The sequence below is a fragment of the Scomber japonicus genome, chromosome 5 (assembly GCF_027409825.1).
Source record: "Scomber japonicus isolate fScoJap1 chromosome 5, fScoJap1.pri, whole genome shotgun sequence".
NCBI classification, from domain to species: Eukaryota; Metazoa; Chordata; class Actinopteri; order Scombriformes; family Scombridae; genus Scomber; species Scomber japonicus.
In genome coordinates, this window is record NC_070582.1 from 25,122,244 (window position 1) to 25,136,720 (window position 14,477).

General features: G+C 42.0%; 1 protein-coding gene across 1 annotated transcript in view; it reads left to right on the forward strand.

Annotated features, from left to right (window-relative positions):
* Positions 1-14,477, forward strand: part of mical3a (microtubule associated monooxygenase, calponin and LIM domain containing 3a) — a 66,673-nt gene that overhangs the window by 17,607 nt on the left and 34,589 nt on the right. The window contains exons 2-16 of the mRNA XM_053318699.1: positions 3,488-3,897; positions 5,060-5,267; positions 5,383-5,499; positions 5,637-5,738; positions 6,532-6,687; positions 7,056-7,156; positions 9,287-9,544; positions 9,675-9,790; positions 10,150-10,276; positions 10,501-10,594; positions 11,350-11,497; positions 13,001-13,197; positions 13,289-13,407; positions 13,498-13,560; positions 13,709-13,885. Coding sequence (XP_053174674.1) covers positions 3,619-3,897; positions 5,060-5,267; positions 5,383-5,499; positions 5,637-5,738; positions 6,532-6,687; positions 7,056-7,156; positions 9,287-9,544; positions 9,675-9,790; positions 10,150-10,276; positions 10,501-10,594; positions 11,350-11,497; positions 13,001-13,197; positions 13,289-13,407; positions 13,498-13,560; positions 13,709-13,885 — 2,262 coding nt within the window. The 5' untranslated portion in view covers positions 3,488-3,618. The remainder of the gene's footprint in view (positions 1-3,487; positions 3,898-5,059; positions 5,268-5,382; positions 5,500-5,636; positions 5,739-6,531; positions 6,688-7,055; positions 7,157-9,286; positions 9,545-9,674; positions 9,791-10,149; positions 10,277-10,500; positions 10,595-11,349; positions 11,498-13,000; positions 13,198-13,288; positions 13,408-13,497; positions 13,561-13,708; positions 13,886-14,477) is intronic.

The following is a 14,477-nucleotide window of genomic DNA, read 5'->3' on the forward strand; positions in this document are numbered from 1 at the left end:
GCCAATATGACAATACATATTGATTCAGTAATTATGGGCTGTCAACATAGACCAAGTATTTAAATATTGAATTTATTCTGCTAACTTCCAGCACAGAGTGATTAACTCAATGTATGTCAATATAGCAATATTTATAGATGAATAAGAAAATGTAGCCTACAGCTCAGTGATTCAACAAACACTACTTATTGGTTCAGCTCTCACAGACACAGACACAAAAAAATGTCATTATAGTTTTCACCTTGACTCTCAGTCTGGATAGTTGTTATGGACTCATGCAGCGTGGATTAGATACCACGCGCCAAGAAAACGACTACTGAGGATGTGTGGCTTACAATAATTTTTGTTTGGAAAATAACCTTGAAATTCTCCTTTATCTCCTTTGGTTCGCAGCGTGCTATCACACGCCTCCAGCACTTGCCAGACACTGAAGAAAATGCAAGCTTGACTGCATATCAATGCGCTTGGCTCTGCAATCAGCTGTAGCATCTCATGTTGTTGAGATAGGCAGGTACATGCCTCACATGCCTGACTGGTGTTTGAGTGACAGCTGTGACTCATTTGGTATATACAATCAGTATTATTAATCGGCAAGTTAAGAACCATCGAGTGAGTCATTTGTAATTAAATTTTAGCTGATTCATGTTGACTCCCAATCCATCAGAGCATCTCTAATTTGGTTTGCTTGATCAATATTTACATCACTATCTGTTCTCTACTGTCATACAGAGGAAGAAAAAAAGAGTTTCACTGTAATTTGCATTAAGTAGGAGGTCTGTCACACATAATTGATCAAGCCAGACCTCAACTGCTGCAGGTGTAGACGGCCTTTTACTATTAAAGGTTGTTTTTAAGGTGATAGACAAGCCATGCACTTCCACTGACAGGCTGTGCTGTAAGTTTCAGTGGGATGAAGGAAATGATTTAGCCAGTTAAATGGCTGTGTTGGATGAGGTCCTTTCAGTGTGTGCTGCTGGCGCTGAATCTTCAGTCCTGACCCTGACTGACTGAGGCCGAGCCAAACCCAGACCCCGCTGCTTTCACTGCGGTGAGGAGTTGGCAGGGTCTGAAAAGGAAGCCTGCTGACCTCTGTACCTGCCTCCTTTTCATCGTGTGTTTGCCTGTGGGACCAGGACTACATTAGTTTCCATGAACTAGCTCAACATCCTGGACAGAGAAAGGCTGATGGTGGAAATATTGCTCAGGAGTTTAGGAAATGTCATGAGTCATGTCTAGGGTTGCAAAGTGGTGGAAAATGTCCTATACATTTCCGGTAAATTTCCAGAAACTTTCCATGGGAAGTTATGTATGTATGTATATTTTGGAAAATATTCAAAGTTGGAAACTTTTCATGGGAATTTATGGGAATTAACGGGTATTAACTGGAAATTTGGGGTAATTTATACAAACTGTATCAACTATATACAAACACATAAACATTAACCCTTTATTGGGCAAATAATTATATTTGGTAACTTCTGTAAATATCCCAAAATATCCTTCCTTCCTTCCTTCCTTCCTTTCCTTCCTTCTTCTCTGCCTTCTTTCTTCCCTTCCTATTTTCCTTTCTCCCTCCCTCGTTCCTTATTTCCTCCGTCCTTCCTTCCTTTCCTTCCTTCCATCTGTCCTTCCTCCCTCCCTCCTTCTCTCCTCCCTTCCTTCTTTCCTTCCTCCGTCCTTCCTTCCTTCCTTCCTTTCGTCTGTCCTTCCTCCCTCCCTCCTCCCTTCCTTCTTTCCTTCCTCCATCCCCCTTTCTTCTTCCTTCCCTTCCTTTCTCCCTCCTTCTCTCTTTCTTTCCTCCCCCCTACCTTCCTTCCTTCCTTCCTTCCTTCCTTCCTTCCTTCCTTCCTCCCTCCCTTACTTCCTCCCTTCCTTTCAATGAGTGTCCTATAAAGGGTTAATATAAACATTTTGTTTTGTCATAACATACAACTTACTGTGTAGAACATTAATCAATTAATCAATTCTTTCATTGAGCAACAAAAACATCAATGTTGAGTAAATGAACATATTCCCTATGACCCCACCCCCCCCAAAAAAACAAGACTATGCTACATGATGTTTTTTTTCTAACTACATTGCATGCATAACATTCAATTTTGTAAATTTCCAGCTTATTCCTATTAATTCCCAGCATGTTGCAACCCTAGTCATGTCATCACCTGTTTGATGTCTCTGTCTTTAGAGCAAAGGATTATACACCAAACACAAACGCTTAATCTCTTTTTTTATTGATGTGCCATACACCGATCAGTTGCATGATGATGTTCTGTCGACTCAGCTGTTCCTCATCACAACTATTAGAGTTGTTGTTTATAACAACTGTTATGAATAACAGCTGACACCATCTCACTTACAAACATAATCTTGATGTTTTGTATTTTTTCCTAACTGATGTTGACGCTCGGAGTAATCTTTCTACATGTTGCATGACAGTCGGTTGCGTAGGGAAAACCTCAGTAAAATTATCCTATTTGCTGAACAATTGCTAACCTCTAACAAGAAAGGCCAGTTTCTGCTTTGTTGCCCCGGAGAGCTAATGCAAACCAGAGCCACTGTTTCACGAAATACTTCTCAGTCTTAGGCTTGATCATACATCGCTACGCTACTTCTTGCTGTCCTTGAACATAGCTGCACTGATGTTGAGAAAAGCTGACTTTGTGAATGCCGTTCACGCTGCTAAATACCAGTTGGAATTAGTCAAGTTGTGCCAGAGAACACGTATGATCTCGTCCCCCTGCGGCTGAGAAAAGGCGAACATGAAAAGCTGCACTGCTGCAAGTCATAGCAGGTGAAACAACAGCAAATGTCAAGTCTCTCTCATTATTTACACAGGAAGAAGAGCTAAAACTGTTGATATATGGCTTCTGTGGAGACTAATTTTCTTGAATGACTGTTTGTTTCATCGTGTTTTTAGGATGAACTGGCTATTTCCTGTGTCTGGGGCACAAAAAGTCTGCCTGGAGTGATCCGGTGCCACACAGACTTGTCTACACACTTGTACCCTGTGCGTTTCCTGTGTGTGGCTTTGTGTGGGTTCAGTGCCTTTCCTGTGTCCGGCAGTCCCATTCCTAGACAGATAAGAGGTGGTTTGAGGACATTGCTCTGAGAAATGCAGTAAAATGATCTGGAATGACCTGACCTTTATCCTTAATCACTGCATTAGTTGCTTGCCTGACCAGCTGTCAGCGTTCATTTCATAAAGGAGGTGCCAAAAGAAGCGACTTGTGCAGGCGATCTCAACTCGGTTCTTTGCATATGTCAAGGAGATCTCGTTTCAGTTCTTGTTTATGTTGGATTAGACAGTGTTGATATCATTTGTGGATTCAAGAGCTGTAATCTTTTAAACTTGCTTTTCTGCTCAATTGCAACATGTGATTGTGTTTTATTCAGTGCTAAACTTTGTAGCAGAAGGTTAAAGTGTCTTCTCTCTCTCTCTCTCTCTCTCTCTCTCTCTCTCTCTCTCTCTCTCTCTCTCTCTTGACAGAATGAGGATGCCAGAGACAGGAAGTTAGAACCCTCCACCAGAGAGAGTGTGTTCCAGGGCTGGAGCTGGACCCAGAGACCCCTGTCTGGGGGGGGGTAAAGGGCTCTCACAGTCCTGTGTGAGTCTGGACAATGGGGGATGGAGGTGCTGGTGCAACCGGGGGAGATAGGGTGAACCGGTCCCATGTCCTATTTGACAGCTTCGTCCAGGCGTCAACGTGCAAGGGCACGCTCAAGGCCTTCCAGGAGCTGTGTGACTACCTGGAAGTCAAGCCCACCGAGTGCAGGGTCTTCTATCACAAGCTCAAGTCCAAACTCAACTACTGGAAGGCCAAGGCACTCTGGGCCAAGTTAGACAAGAGGGCAGGCCATAAGGAGTACAAGAAGGGCCGTGCCTGCACCAACTCAAAGGTAAGCCTGCACCTTTAGAAACTGTATGATTCAGGTAAAGCTACATGAGATGACTTTGTTTGATGGCGGCTTCAGTTCAGTGAGTGCTTACTGACTAACTAAAATCTGAACATCAGTATTGAGGACTCATGTGATGTTTGTGTTTATCAGCCAAAGCAGTGTGTGATTGCTTTAAATGAAAGGACAACCAGGAACACTCATGGGTTGTAGTGTCTATAGCTGACAGAAAAATTTTGACAAAGATATTTTGACTGATAGAGGTGCATACATAAGTTAGAGGCAAAACTAATTGAAAAGAATCTAATGAGTTCTACAAAACTTATTGAGTCTTAGTTAATACCAAATTAATGATGAGTTGTCCTGCTTTAAACAAAGTCCTTTAAAAAAAAAAAAAAATCAATTCTATTCTAGAGGAATTAGTGGTGTCTTATATGAAAGGATACCACTGGAACATTCATTTCTGAGGAGAAAGTTCACTTAATTCAGTCTTGAAAATTTAAATTGTCCCCTTTGATTTGCAGCTATTGCCTTTTTGTAAGTTTTTGTCTATATATGTGTATCTTATTATTTGTCTGCATTTAAAGTGGCTATAATTGTTATTTTTATAACAGAAATGTGTCAGATGACAGTGTGTAAAGTCAAGAGTGTTGGTTACTCTGCAACTCTTTTCGGGTATACAGAGTTTCATAGTGAATTTAAGCTCATTGTTTAGCAGTCTGGCTGCAACTTTACCACTTTGGTTCACTCTCATTGTTCTCATAGTGTTGTTTTCAGGGGTTGCAGGCATCTGTTTTGAGGGAAAAAAGCTCTAAAAACCCACTGTGCATTACCTGCTCAGCACCAAAATAGCAAACAGACACAGTTAGCAACTAGCTCTTGAACAGAGTGGAGCATTTAGCAGCTAATGAGCCAGATATCTCCCTCAGGAGATGATATAGACCCAAAATAGAGCAAAGTTGATTACAAATATGACTCTAAATCAAGAAGTTTGCCACATCAACTTAAAAAGGTGATGGTATTATAGCCTTGAATTCACAGCTTTCTTTCCGCAGCTTGCAAGTATCCAGAAAATCAAGTTAATGCAGCTTGAAGTTTATCCTGACCCTCCGTATGTATGGTTGACATTGTTCTTACAGCTGAATGTGCATCTCTATGTCTCCAGTGTCTGATCATCGGTGCAGGACCATGCGGCTTACGTACAGCCATCGAGCTTGCTTTCCTGGGAGCCAAAGTGGTATTGTTAGAGAAGAGAGATGCCTTCTCTAGGAACAATGTACTTCACCTCTGGCCCTTCACCATCCAGGACCTCAGGGGCCTCGGGGCCAAGAAGTTCTATGGAAAGTTCTGCGCTGGTGCTATCGATCATATCAGTAAGTGGACATGACAAATTTACATTACTACAATATGTGACTTCTTTGCCTGTAAAATGAGATTTGCTCTTTTGTATTTCTTATATTATTTAACTTTCTGTCTTTTGTTTTGTAGGTATTCGTCAACTTCAGCTAATGCTGCTCAAAGTTGCCCTCCTCCTGGGCATTGAAATCCACGTCAACGTAGAGTTTAAAGGTCTTATCGAACCTCCCGAAGATCAAGAAACTGAAAGTAAGTGTGTCCAGACAAGCCCAAGAAAAATGAATGGAAAGTGAACATGTGTTTAGTCACAGATGTATCTGTCAAACACTATGAGCCTGACTCGGTTGCTGCATTTCTGTCTGATTACACATTCTCTGTTTTCTTAGGGATAGGCTGGAGGGCTGAGATCCACCCTAAGACACACCCTGTCAGCGAGTTGGAGTTTGATGTCATCGTTGGCGCTGATGGAAGGAGAAATACGCTACCAGGCAAGTGTGTGTGTGTGTGTGTGTGTGTGTGTGTGTGTGTGTGTGTGTATACAAACTGGGAGAAATGCATTAGTAATGCAGTTTTTCCCTTGACTGAGCAGGGGATGCACAAACACCACTTTTTGTTTGTTTTTTCACATGGTCTTGGAGGCCTGACGGTATTATGATGATGATCTCACTTGTGTACAGCTGTGGTCGGGGTGCCTGACATCACTCCGTTCCTCGTGAATGAATGAGCATTTGTGCACATGTGTGTGTATGTGTGTGTATGTGTGTGTGTGGGTGTGTTTGTTTGTGTCCGGCTGCTCCGTTCTAAGAGTATTTCTAAGGGCTCTCCCACCAGAGCAGAATAGAAATAGTTGAATTGGCCGTCTGTTTCCTCTATGTGAGTGTTGGGGCCTCACTCATGGCCAAACTGGCAAAGGGAAACCCTGTGGAGTACCATGGCCCCTGTCTGTACCACTGACTGCTGCAGTAATGAAGGGAAGCAGCAGGCTCCTCGTGGGATAACCATATATTCACACAGCTTGAAAAACTGAATAAAATGTTTATGTTTTCATGATACAGAACATGTGGTTGCATTTATCATGACATATGCATTCATGTATTTGGAGTGTTTCACATTTCTAAAAACAAACATGAGTTGGCACATGAAACCTTTTGTTTTATGACTTGAAGGATTTCTCTCCGTTTCGGGAATGTTTTGAATTTATGGTGTGAGGGTTCACAAACAGAGCACCCTAATTCCCGACCTTGAGCTCACATGTCGTCTCTCCCTCCTTGTCCTCTTTAGGGTTTCGACGTAAGGAGTTCCGGGGCAAGCTCGCTATCGCCATCACGGCTAACTTCATCAACAGGAACACAACGGCGGAGGCGAAGGTGGAGGAGATCAGCGGGGTAGCTTTCATCTTTAACCAGAAATTCTTTCAGGATCTCAGAGAAGCAACAGGTGTGTCACATCGCTTTAGGGGTGTTCTTTTTCTGGAGGCGACTGTTTAATACACCTTAGGGTACAGCATCAAACACCACAAAAAAGTATTAAAATATTTTTGGAAGGTCTCCAGTTGCTTTCCTTTTGATCTCCGTTATGAATTTTTCAGCTCATCCAATTAAAATGCTTAACATTAGGTCTGATGCCAAACCCGCCACAGTTTATTGCTGACACGACAATGTCCCTAAGAGCTTTGGTTATGTGCTCTGAGTCGTGTAATTGCCGGTCTTGTCCTCTAATGACAACATGACAGTCAGCAATGGCAATAAGGAAAAGCATTGTGTTTTGGTATGTAACAATAAGTCTTTTTCTATTGGTCTTCCTAGGTATTGACCTGGAAAACATCGTCTACTACAAGGATGACACGCACTACTTTGTGATGACTGCCAAAAAACAGAGCCTGCTGGAAAAAGGAGTCATTCTGCATGTGAGTAACCAAAGCTTACATCTCAGTGTGATGTGTGTGTGTGTGTGTGTGTGTGTGTTTTGAGAGACAATCGTTGATTCTCATTCAGTCTCACTGTAGCAGACATAAAGACTATGTGCACTGCACGCACAGACATCACAAGTCTTCCCGTCTCTCATTTTGTTGTCTCGCTGTTTCATTCTTTCAGTCTTTTATTCCTCTCTTTGTTTTTGCCCAGTATCGGCCTAATGGTCTAACCAAGCCAACAGTGTTCAGGAGCAAACTGCCAAGTCAAGCACACTTACTGAGTGTTCGTGTCCTCACTATACTCAGTAGCTTCCTCTCCCTGGCCACTTTCCACAGGAAAGCGGAAAGACCTTTTTATGTCTGTCTTCATGTGCCAACATTATTAAAGGTGTGATATAGTTGTGTAAGGGTTTAATGGTGGTAAACTGCTTTAAACAATGTCTTAAATGAACATTTAGTCACAATAATCTCTCTTCTTGGGACAATTTCAGCTATCAGAACTGCGCACAAATTGTTCTACACGGTGTTGTGAATGTCAACTATGCATGTGTTTGCAAGTAGGTGTGTTTCCAAGCTGATGGTATTAGTGAGTGTTTGTTATACACTGGCCTGAAGCCTGAGGAGATTTGGAGTCATTAGGCACACATTAATGAAAAGGCACAATTTACTCAATCGGTATGACTTCTGGAAGTTCCCTTTAAATTCAAAGACCTAGAAAGATCCTTTTATAGCAATCTAAATGACTCAGCCCTGCTGCTTGGAAAAGGGATAGAGGAAGGGTGGAAGAGTTGGCAGGAGGGCGACGAGTCTGCACAGTTCAAGGCAAATCAGAAAACAACCCACATTCATATCTTCCGCTACCGTGCCCTGCCCTTCCCCTCACCCTCCACCAGCCTGGCATTTGACAACCAGGGGAGCTCGAAGATGGAAGAATGTGCCTCTCACCGCCCTCTATGAAAACACGTCACTTTGAAAGCATACAGTGTGATTTGATGCTACATGTCGGAGAGACTTGTGAACAGAGCGGTTCATTCCACTGCACAAGTACATGGGCCTCTCTGTAGCACGGTGTAGTATTGAAGTGGTGGTCAACTTCAAGCTCAGTACTTCACAGGTTGGTTTTAACAATGATTGACAATGTTATTACATATTATATACATCCAAATGTGATGTATCGCTCTGTCACAAGAAATCTCTCACTCTGCCTTTTTAAATAGGATGTATTTGTGACCAAATTTGAACTATTATTCTATGATTTGTGGCTAAAAAGTAAGATTTAAGTATTAGGGATGGGCAATTATGGCAAAAAATAAAAGATTATCTCCACACTTATCTCCACCCTCCATATTCTGTGATATTTTTGCACATGAGTATCTTTAGGAAGTGAAAATAATGATGTTTTAAGGTATGACGCTGTGGTTAATGTATAGTTTAGGCACAAAACCCACTTGATTAGAACTATGTAAAGGTCATGGTTTGGGTTAAAATGATCACTGGAGACAAGTTTTAAATTCCTTAAAGATATGCAACCTTTATTGTCATGGCAACAGTGAACACCACGATTAATTGACATGAGCAATGAGTCGATTAGAGTTTCTAAATGTCGGTTTACTTGCCCAGCCCTATTAAGTATAATTTTCTAGACTTTTTCCTTTTATCTGCCACATGCAGCTGCGCAACAGCACACCAGTTATTTTAACTTATGCCCTAAGCAAAACTCAGATCGGCTGTGTTAGAGCTGTAGGTAACCATAGCAATGATATTTCCGCTTGATGCTGTGATACAAGATAACAGTACTCACTGAGAATAAAAAAATGATTATTGTGCTTTGAATACAGATGACTTTATTTTCCTTTGAGGCATAATGAGACACTGTAGAAATGACTGACTTTGCATGTGTCTCGCTGATTATATTCATATGTCAGAACATTTAATCATGTATTATTCATGTGTCATCAATCATGTATTATTCCTTACATATGTACATCCACCACATCTGTGATGGCACATCTCTTTATCTTTAATAACTCTTGCATTAATATGGATTAGTTAAGTTTGAAGGCTGTTTTTCAATCTATCACTGTTCTGTCACTTCTGATCTCATCTCTCTGATCTCTCCTGTAGGACTACGCCGACACTGAGCTGCTGTTGTCAAGGGCTAATGTGGACCAGGTGGCCCTGTTGTCTTACGCCCGTGAGGCTGCTGATTTCTCCACCAACCACCAGCTGCCCTCACTGGACTTTGCCATCAACCACTACGGCCAGCCTGATGTAGCCATGTTCGACTTCACCTGCATGTACGCCTCAGAGAACGCCGCCATGGTGCGCCAGCGCAATGGCCACAACCTGCTGGTGGCGCTGGTAGGAGACAGCCTGTTGGAGGTGAGATCACACCAGAGACTATGTTTTACTATTTTATTAAGCTCAAATTCTGGGTTGTTCATGTTTGATATCCTCGGCTCTTCTGTGGCCATATTTGGTTGTTGAATGTAGTGTTGACTTTTGTCTCCAGCCCTTCTGGCCCATGGGCACCGGCATCGCTCGTGGTTTCTTGGCAGCCATGGACTCCGGCTGGATGGTGAAGAGCTGGGCTCAGGGAAAAACCCCTCTTGAGGTGCTGGCTGAGAGGTGAGGGTGTGGAAACACTGATGCATACACATAAATTCACTTTACCTTGCTCTTGTTCTCATATTCAAACACTCATGTGCACACAGCCACACACACATATTCTCTCTTTCAAACACACCTTTTATCTCTAAGTGCTTTACTAGGAATAGTGCCTGTATGTGATTTCAAACATCAGTCCCACCTCTGCTAGTACTAATGGGATAAGAGGCTCTTAAAGAAGTGAATGGAATGTGACTCATGTGAACTCCAGTAACATGTTAATATGGTTTCTTCATCTATTGCTATTATATTTTTCTCTAACTAATCAGAGGTCTCTTTCTATGTGTTATGTTATGAAACTTTTTTTCCTCCTTACTTAGGGAGAGCATATATCGTCTACTGCCCCAGACCACACCGGAAAATGTCAGTAAGAACTTCAGTCACTACAGTGTGGATCCCACCACACGTTACCCCAACATTAGCCTTAACTTCCTCAAACCCAGCCAGGTGAGTGTGAGAGACAACAAATCACTATAACCCTCTTTTTTTCTCTCTCTCTGTTTTTCATTGTAGAGAATTATGAAGTTCAAAGGCAAGCATAACTACTCAATCCAATTAAAATGGGGATCTATTTCTATAAGAACTCACAATTTTGAAGTAATTTGACACCAGTGTTATTCGTGTAATACACTACATTTTTTAAATATATAGTAATAATATGGATGTTGCAGGTACGGCACCTCATTGACACAGGGGAGTCGAGAGAAATGCGCATTGAAATCGAGAATGTGATCAACTCATCAACACCCAAGTTGGCCAGGAATGGTTTGTATCTCCAATGTGTTTGATATGCTTTGAGGAAAAAGGACTCTTTAACTGTTTTAGTAATGCAAAAAGACATTCCTTAATGTAGTGATGATCAGTGTAGGATGTTGCTGCAGTCACTGTTGCTGAAATAATAATAATGAACTATTTTCACTCTAGACAATTGCCTGCTTGACAAGCAATTGCGAGGTAACACAAAGTCCAAATGCATGGTGTTGCTTTTCAGGGATCCTTAATTGTTTTAACAGTTTGGTGGTTACCTGCTTTGTACTCATAAATGGATGATAATGGAATGACGGAGGTGTTTAGATGGACTGATTGCAGCCCATGAAGTTTATTTTGCCTGGACTAACTCGTTCATTGATACTCTCATTAGAGCCCCCTGGTTACAGTATATTCAACATAAAAACGTCACTTATAGCTGTTTTTAAAGGTGTCGTGTGAATTCTGCATCCTTTCCTAACTTCTCATTTGCATCCCTTTTCTTCTTTTACATCAATAAAATCTTTACATTTCATGGTTCATAATACCTCATTGGCTGGTTGAAACTGGTACTAACATGGATGATGAGGCCATGGATGACAAAACTTTATGGCTCTATGCTCAGCCTTGCCTGAACAAGGCAATTAGATAGCAGCAAGAGATATGTAGTGCTGCCCAGAAACCGTTTATATTTCTTTCCATGTTTAATCCAGATTCTCTCCAATCTGCCGCTTTAATATCAAACCTTTCGTTTTCTCTTTCTGCCACGCCAGAATCCATAGCTCGATCCAGTAAGCTGCTCAGCTGGTGTCAGAGACAAACGGAGGGATACAGGAACGTTAACGTAAGAGACCTCACCATGTCTTGGAAGAGCGGACTGGCCCTGTGCGCCCTCATTCACCGATACAGACCGGATCTCATGTGAGTAACTGAAAGGAACACATGCAGAGCAAACATAAGGAGCTGATTAGTACAGATGGTAAATTAGTTTTCCAATGTGCGGAAATTCTGCCAAGCCTGTCTCACTGTGTGAGATTGAAGTGAAAGGGTTAAAATGGCTGCGGTGCCAGGAATGACTGGCCCGCTGTGTTTATGTGAGTTTGTTCACTGCAAATGATGTTTATTGTCCGGTTGGGACCTTGGTTTTGGGTTCTAGATCATTGTAAATTAGGTGACAGTAACTCGCCATAATGGCCTCTCTGGTCTCTTAAAGGAAGCTTTCCTCATATCCCCTCTCCTCCCACACACACACACACACACACACACACACACATGCAAGCTCTCCTCTTACACTCACACACATTATAAACAACACAGTCTCCATCCACATTGTCTAATGTAGTTTGTTGCTCTCTTGAGGCAACATGGCGATTAACATTATAAGCTATTAGCGTCTATGTTCTGCCTGACCTTTACCAAGTCATGCTGCAGTTGTGCTTCGCTGCCTTTGATAGGCTAAATGATGGGAAGAGGGGGAGGGAGAGTCAAGAGTGGGAGATACCTTGGGAAAACTGTGTTCACGTGTACACATGTATAAGACGAATGGTGAAAGAGGTTTGGATGGATGGTCCACTCTGTGCCTGATGTGATGTTCCAGCCTAATGCTTTTAAATGGGCTGTTGAGTTGTATTGATGAGCCAAGTTAATGGTGTTTTCAGCTTACAGCGTAATGGCATTTACAGCAATGCTTTCAATAGCATGTCAAGTAAGCTGCCGTGTTCATGGTATTACAGGCTCAGTGCTGGTTCCATTATAGTAGTTTTGAATAGTAGTGGTTGGAAAATATAGATTTGTTCCCTCTCTAATTTACTTAAATTTAGCTGATTCATCAAAAAAAAAAAAAAAAAAAATTACGGATGTTTAGTACTTTCTGCATTGATTTGAATATTTGAGAAATCCATTAACGTCTCTGAGAGCTATTTCCTGCATCTCATTCCTCAAGATTATAAATGATGATAATAGGACTGTGCTAAAGGTATTTAAACAATGTCCTTAAGGAAACCTTAGTGTTCACAAACTAAAAATAGAATTTATTTCACAATATTTATACACAGTAAATCTGACATTCCAGATAAAATATCACTTCTCAATCATTGTGTGCTAAAATGCAAAAAGTATGTATTTTACTTCTTTCTTGGTTTCACTATATAAGGTAATACAAATGTCCAATATTAGGGTCAGATATTAGGCTCAGATTCAATTTTTTAACTGTTAAAACCATAGAATCAAAAATCTGAAGTGGCTGTGTATCTGCATGTGCGCATTTTTGTGTGTCACATGAGGTTTTCTTATTAGCTCTTTTTCTGCACATCTCTCTTTTCTGCCTTTGACATTTGATTCATTGCTCCTAGACTTAACTTCTCTCATTGTAACTTAATTTTTGTCTCCTTTTTTCTCCTCTTCCTTCCTTTTTCCTGCCCTCAGCGACTTTGACTCACTGGATGAGCGAGACCAAGAGAAGAACAACCAGTTGGGTTTTGACGTGGCGGAGAGGGAATTTGGCATCTCGCCCTGCATGACTGGCAAGGAGATGTCCTCTGTGGTGGAGCCAGACAAACTTTCTATGGTCATGTACCTCAGCCAGTTCTATGAGATGTTTAAGGACACAGTGCCACCTGGAGGTGAGACATAACCCATAGTCCTGAAAGGATTTAAATTGCTTTACCATTCTGATACACTCTTATTTTTTTCTTTTTGTGGACTTCTTTTCAGATAACCACAATTTAAGTCCTGAGGAGAAGGCAGCACTGATATCCAGCACCAAATCTCCCATCTCCTTCCTCAGCAAGCTTGGTCAGAGCATAGCAATCTCAAGGAAACGTAACCCCAAGGTCAGGTCCTCACTGAAACATCAAATACAGCACTTCACTATTCCACTGTTGCAGTGGGAGTGACAATAACTCATGACATTTCATCAGCAGGACAAAAAAGAGAAGGACGTGGATGGTTTGGGGAAGAGAAGGAAAACCAGCCAGTCTGAAGATGTGAGTAGTTCTGACAGCAAAGCGTCTCAGATGGTGAGCTCGTGGTACTTGTTTGAGCGGCGTACCCATGCAGAACGGACTAATTAATCCCACTAGATCAACTGTAACTGGCAGACTTTTTATTCAGTTTTTTCTACTATTCCCACAGGAGGAAGTGTCCAAGATGGGTCGTGACGACAGGCCGTCCGTCCAACCTGTCTTGTTGGAGAGGAAGATGGATTGCGCCGCCGTGGGGAACAACAACAAAGTCAAGGTCATGGCCACCCAGCTGCTTGCCAAATTTGAGGAGAACGCCCCAGCGCAACACACAGGACTGAAAAGACAGGTATGGAGGAATTTGCAATTTTGCACACTTCAAAGCTACAGGGAAGAGGTGTTGAACCTCGTAGGAGTTCAGACTGTTTTTGCGCTCTTGTTTTGGTTGTTACAATGAATAGTTTGATGAACATGTAGATTTCAATGCTGTGTGGTATGGCCTCTAGTCTCATGATGGATGAGCTGTAGGCCACTGTATTAATGAGCCGCGGTCCACAATGCTAATATTGGTCAGGCTGGGTATTGTTCCTGGTTCATGTAGGCGACCTCACAGTGCTGACTGGGCTCAGAGGGGCTCGGGTGAATCGGTTTGCAGAGCTTTGGTTTGCTAGCCACTGAGCAGTGGGAGGGAGGAGTGGGCTACAAGAACACTAGACGGTATTGTTGATGGAGAGAAAGACAAACCTCAACTGTTGCTGTTTCAGATTACGTCTTGTTACTGTGTGTCTCCGAGTAGCTGTTTCTAATGTGATCTTTCACTCTCTGAAAGCTTCTGTTGGGGTATTGCTTAGGCCATCAAATCTAGGCCTGTGTTCATGTATTTATTTATGTATTCAAGCGTATCAGAATAATCAGGAATGTGACTCAAAACATACCTCCGA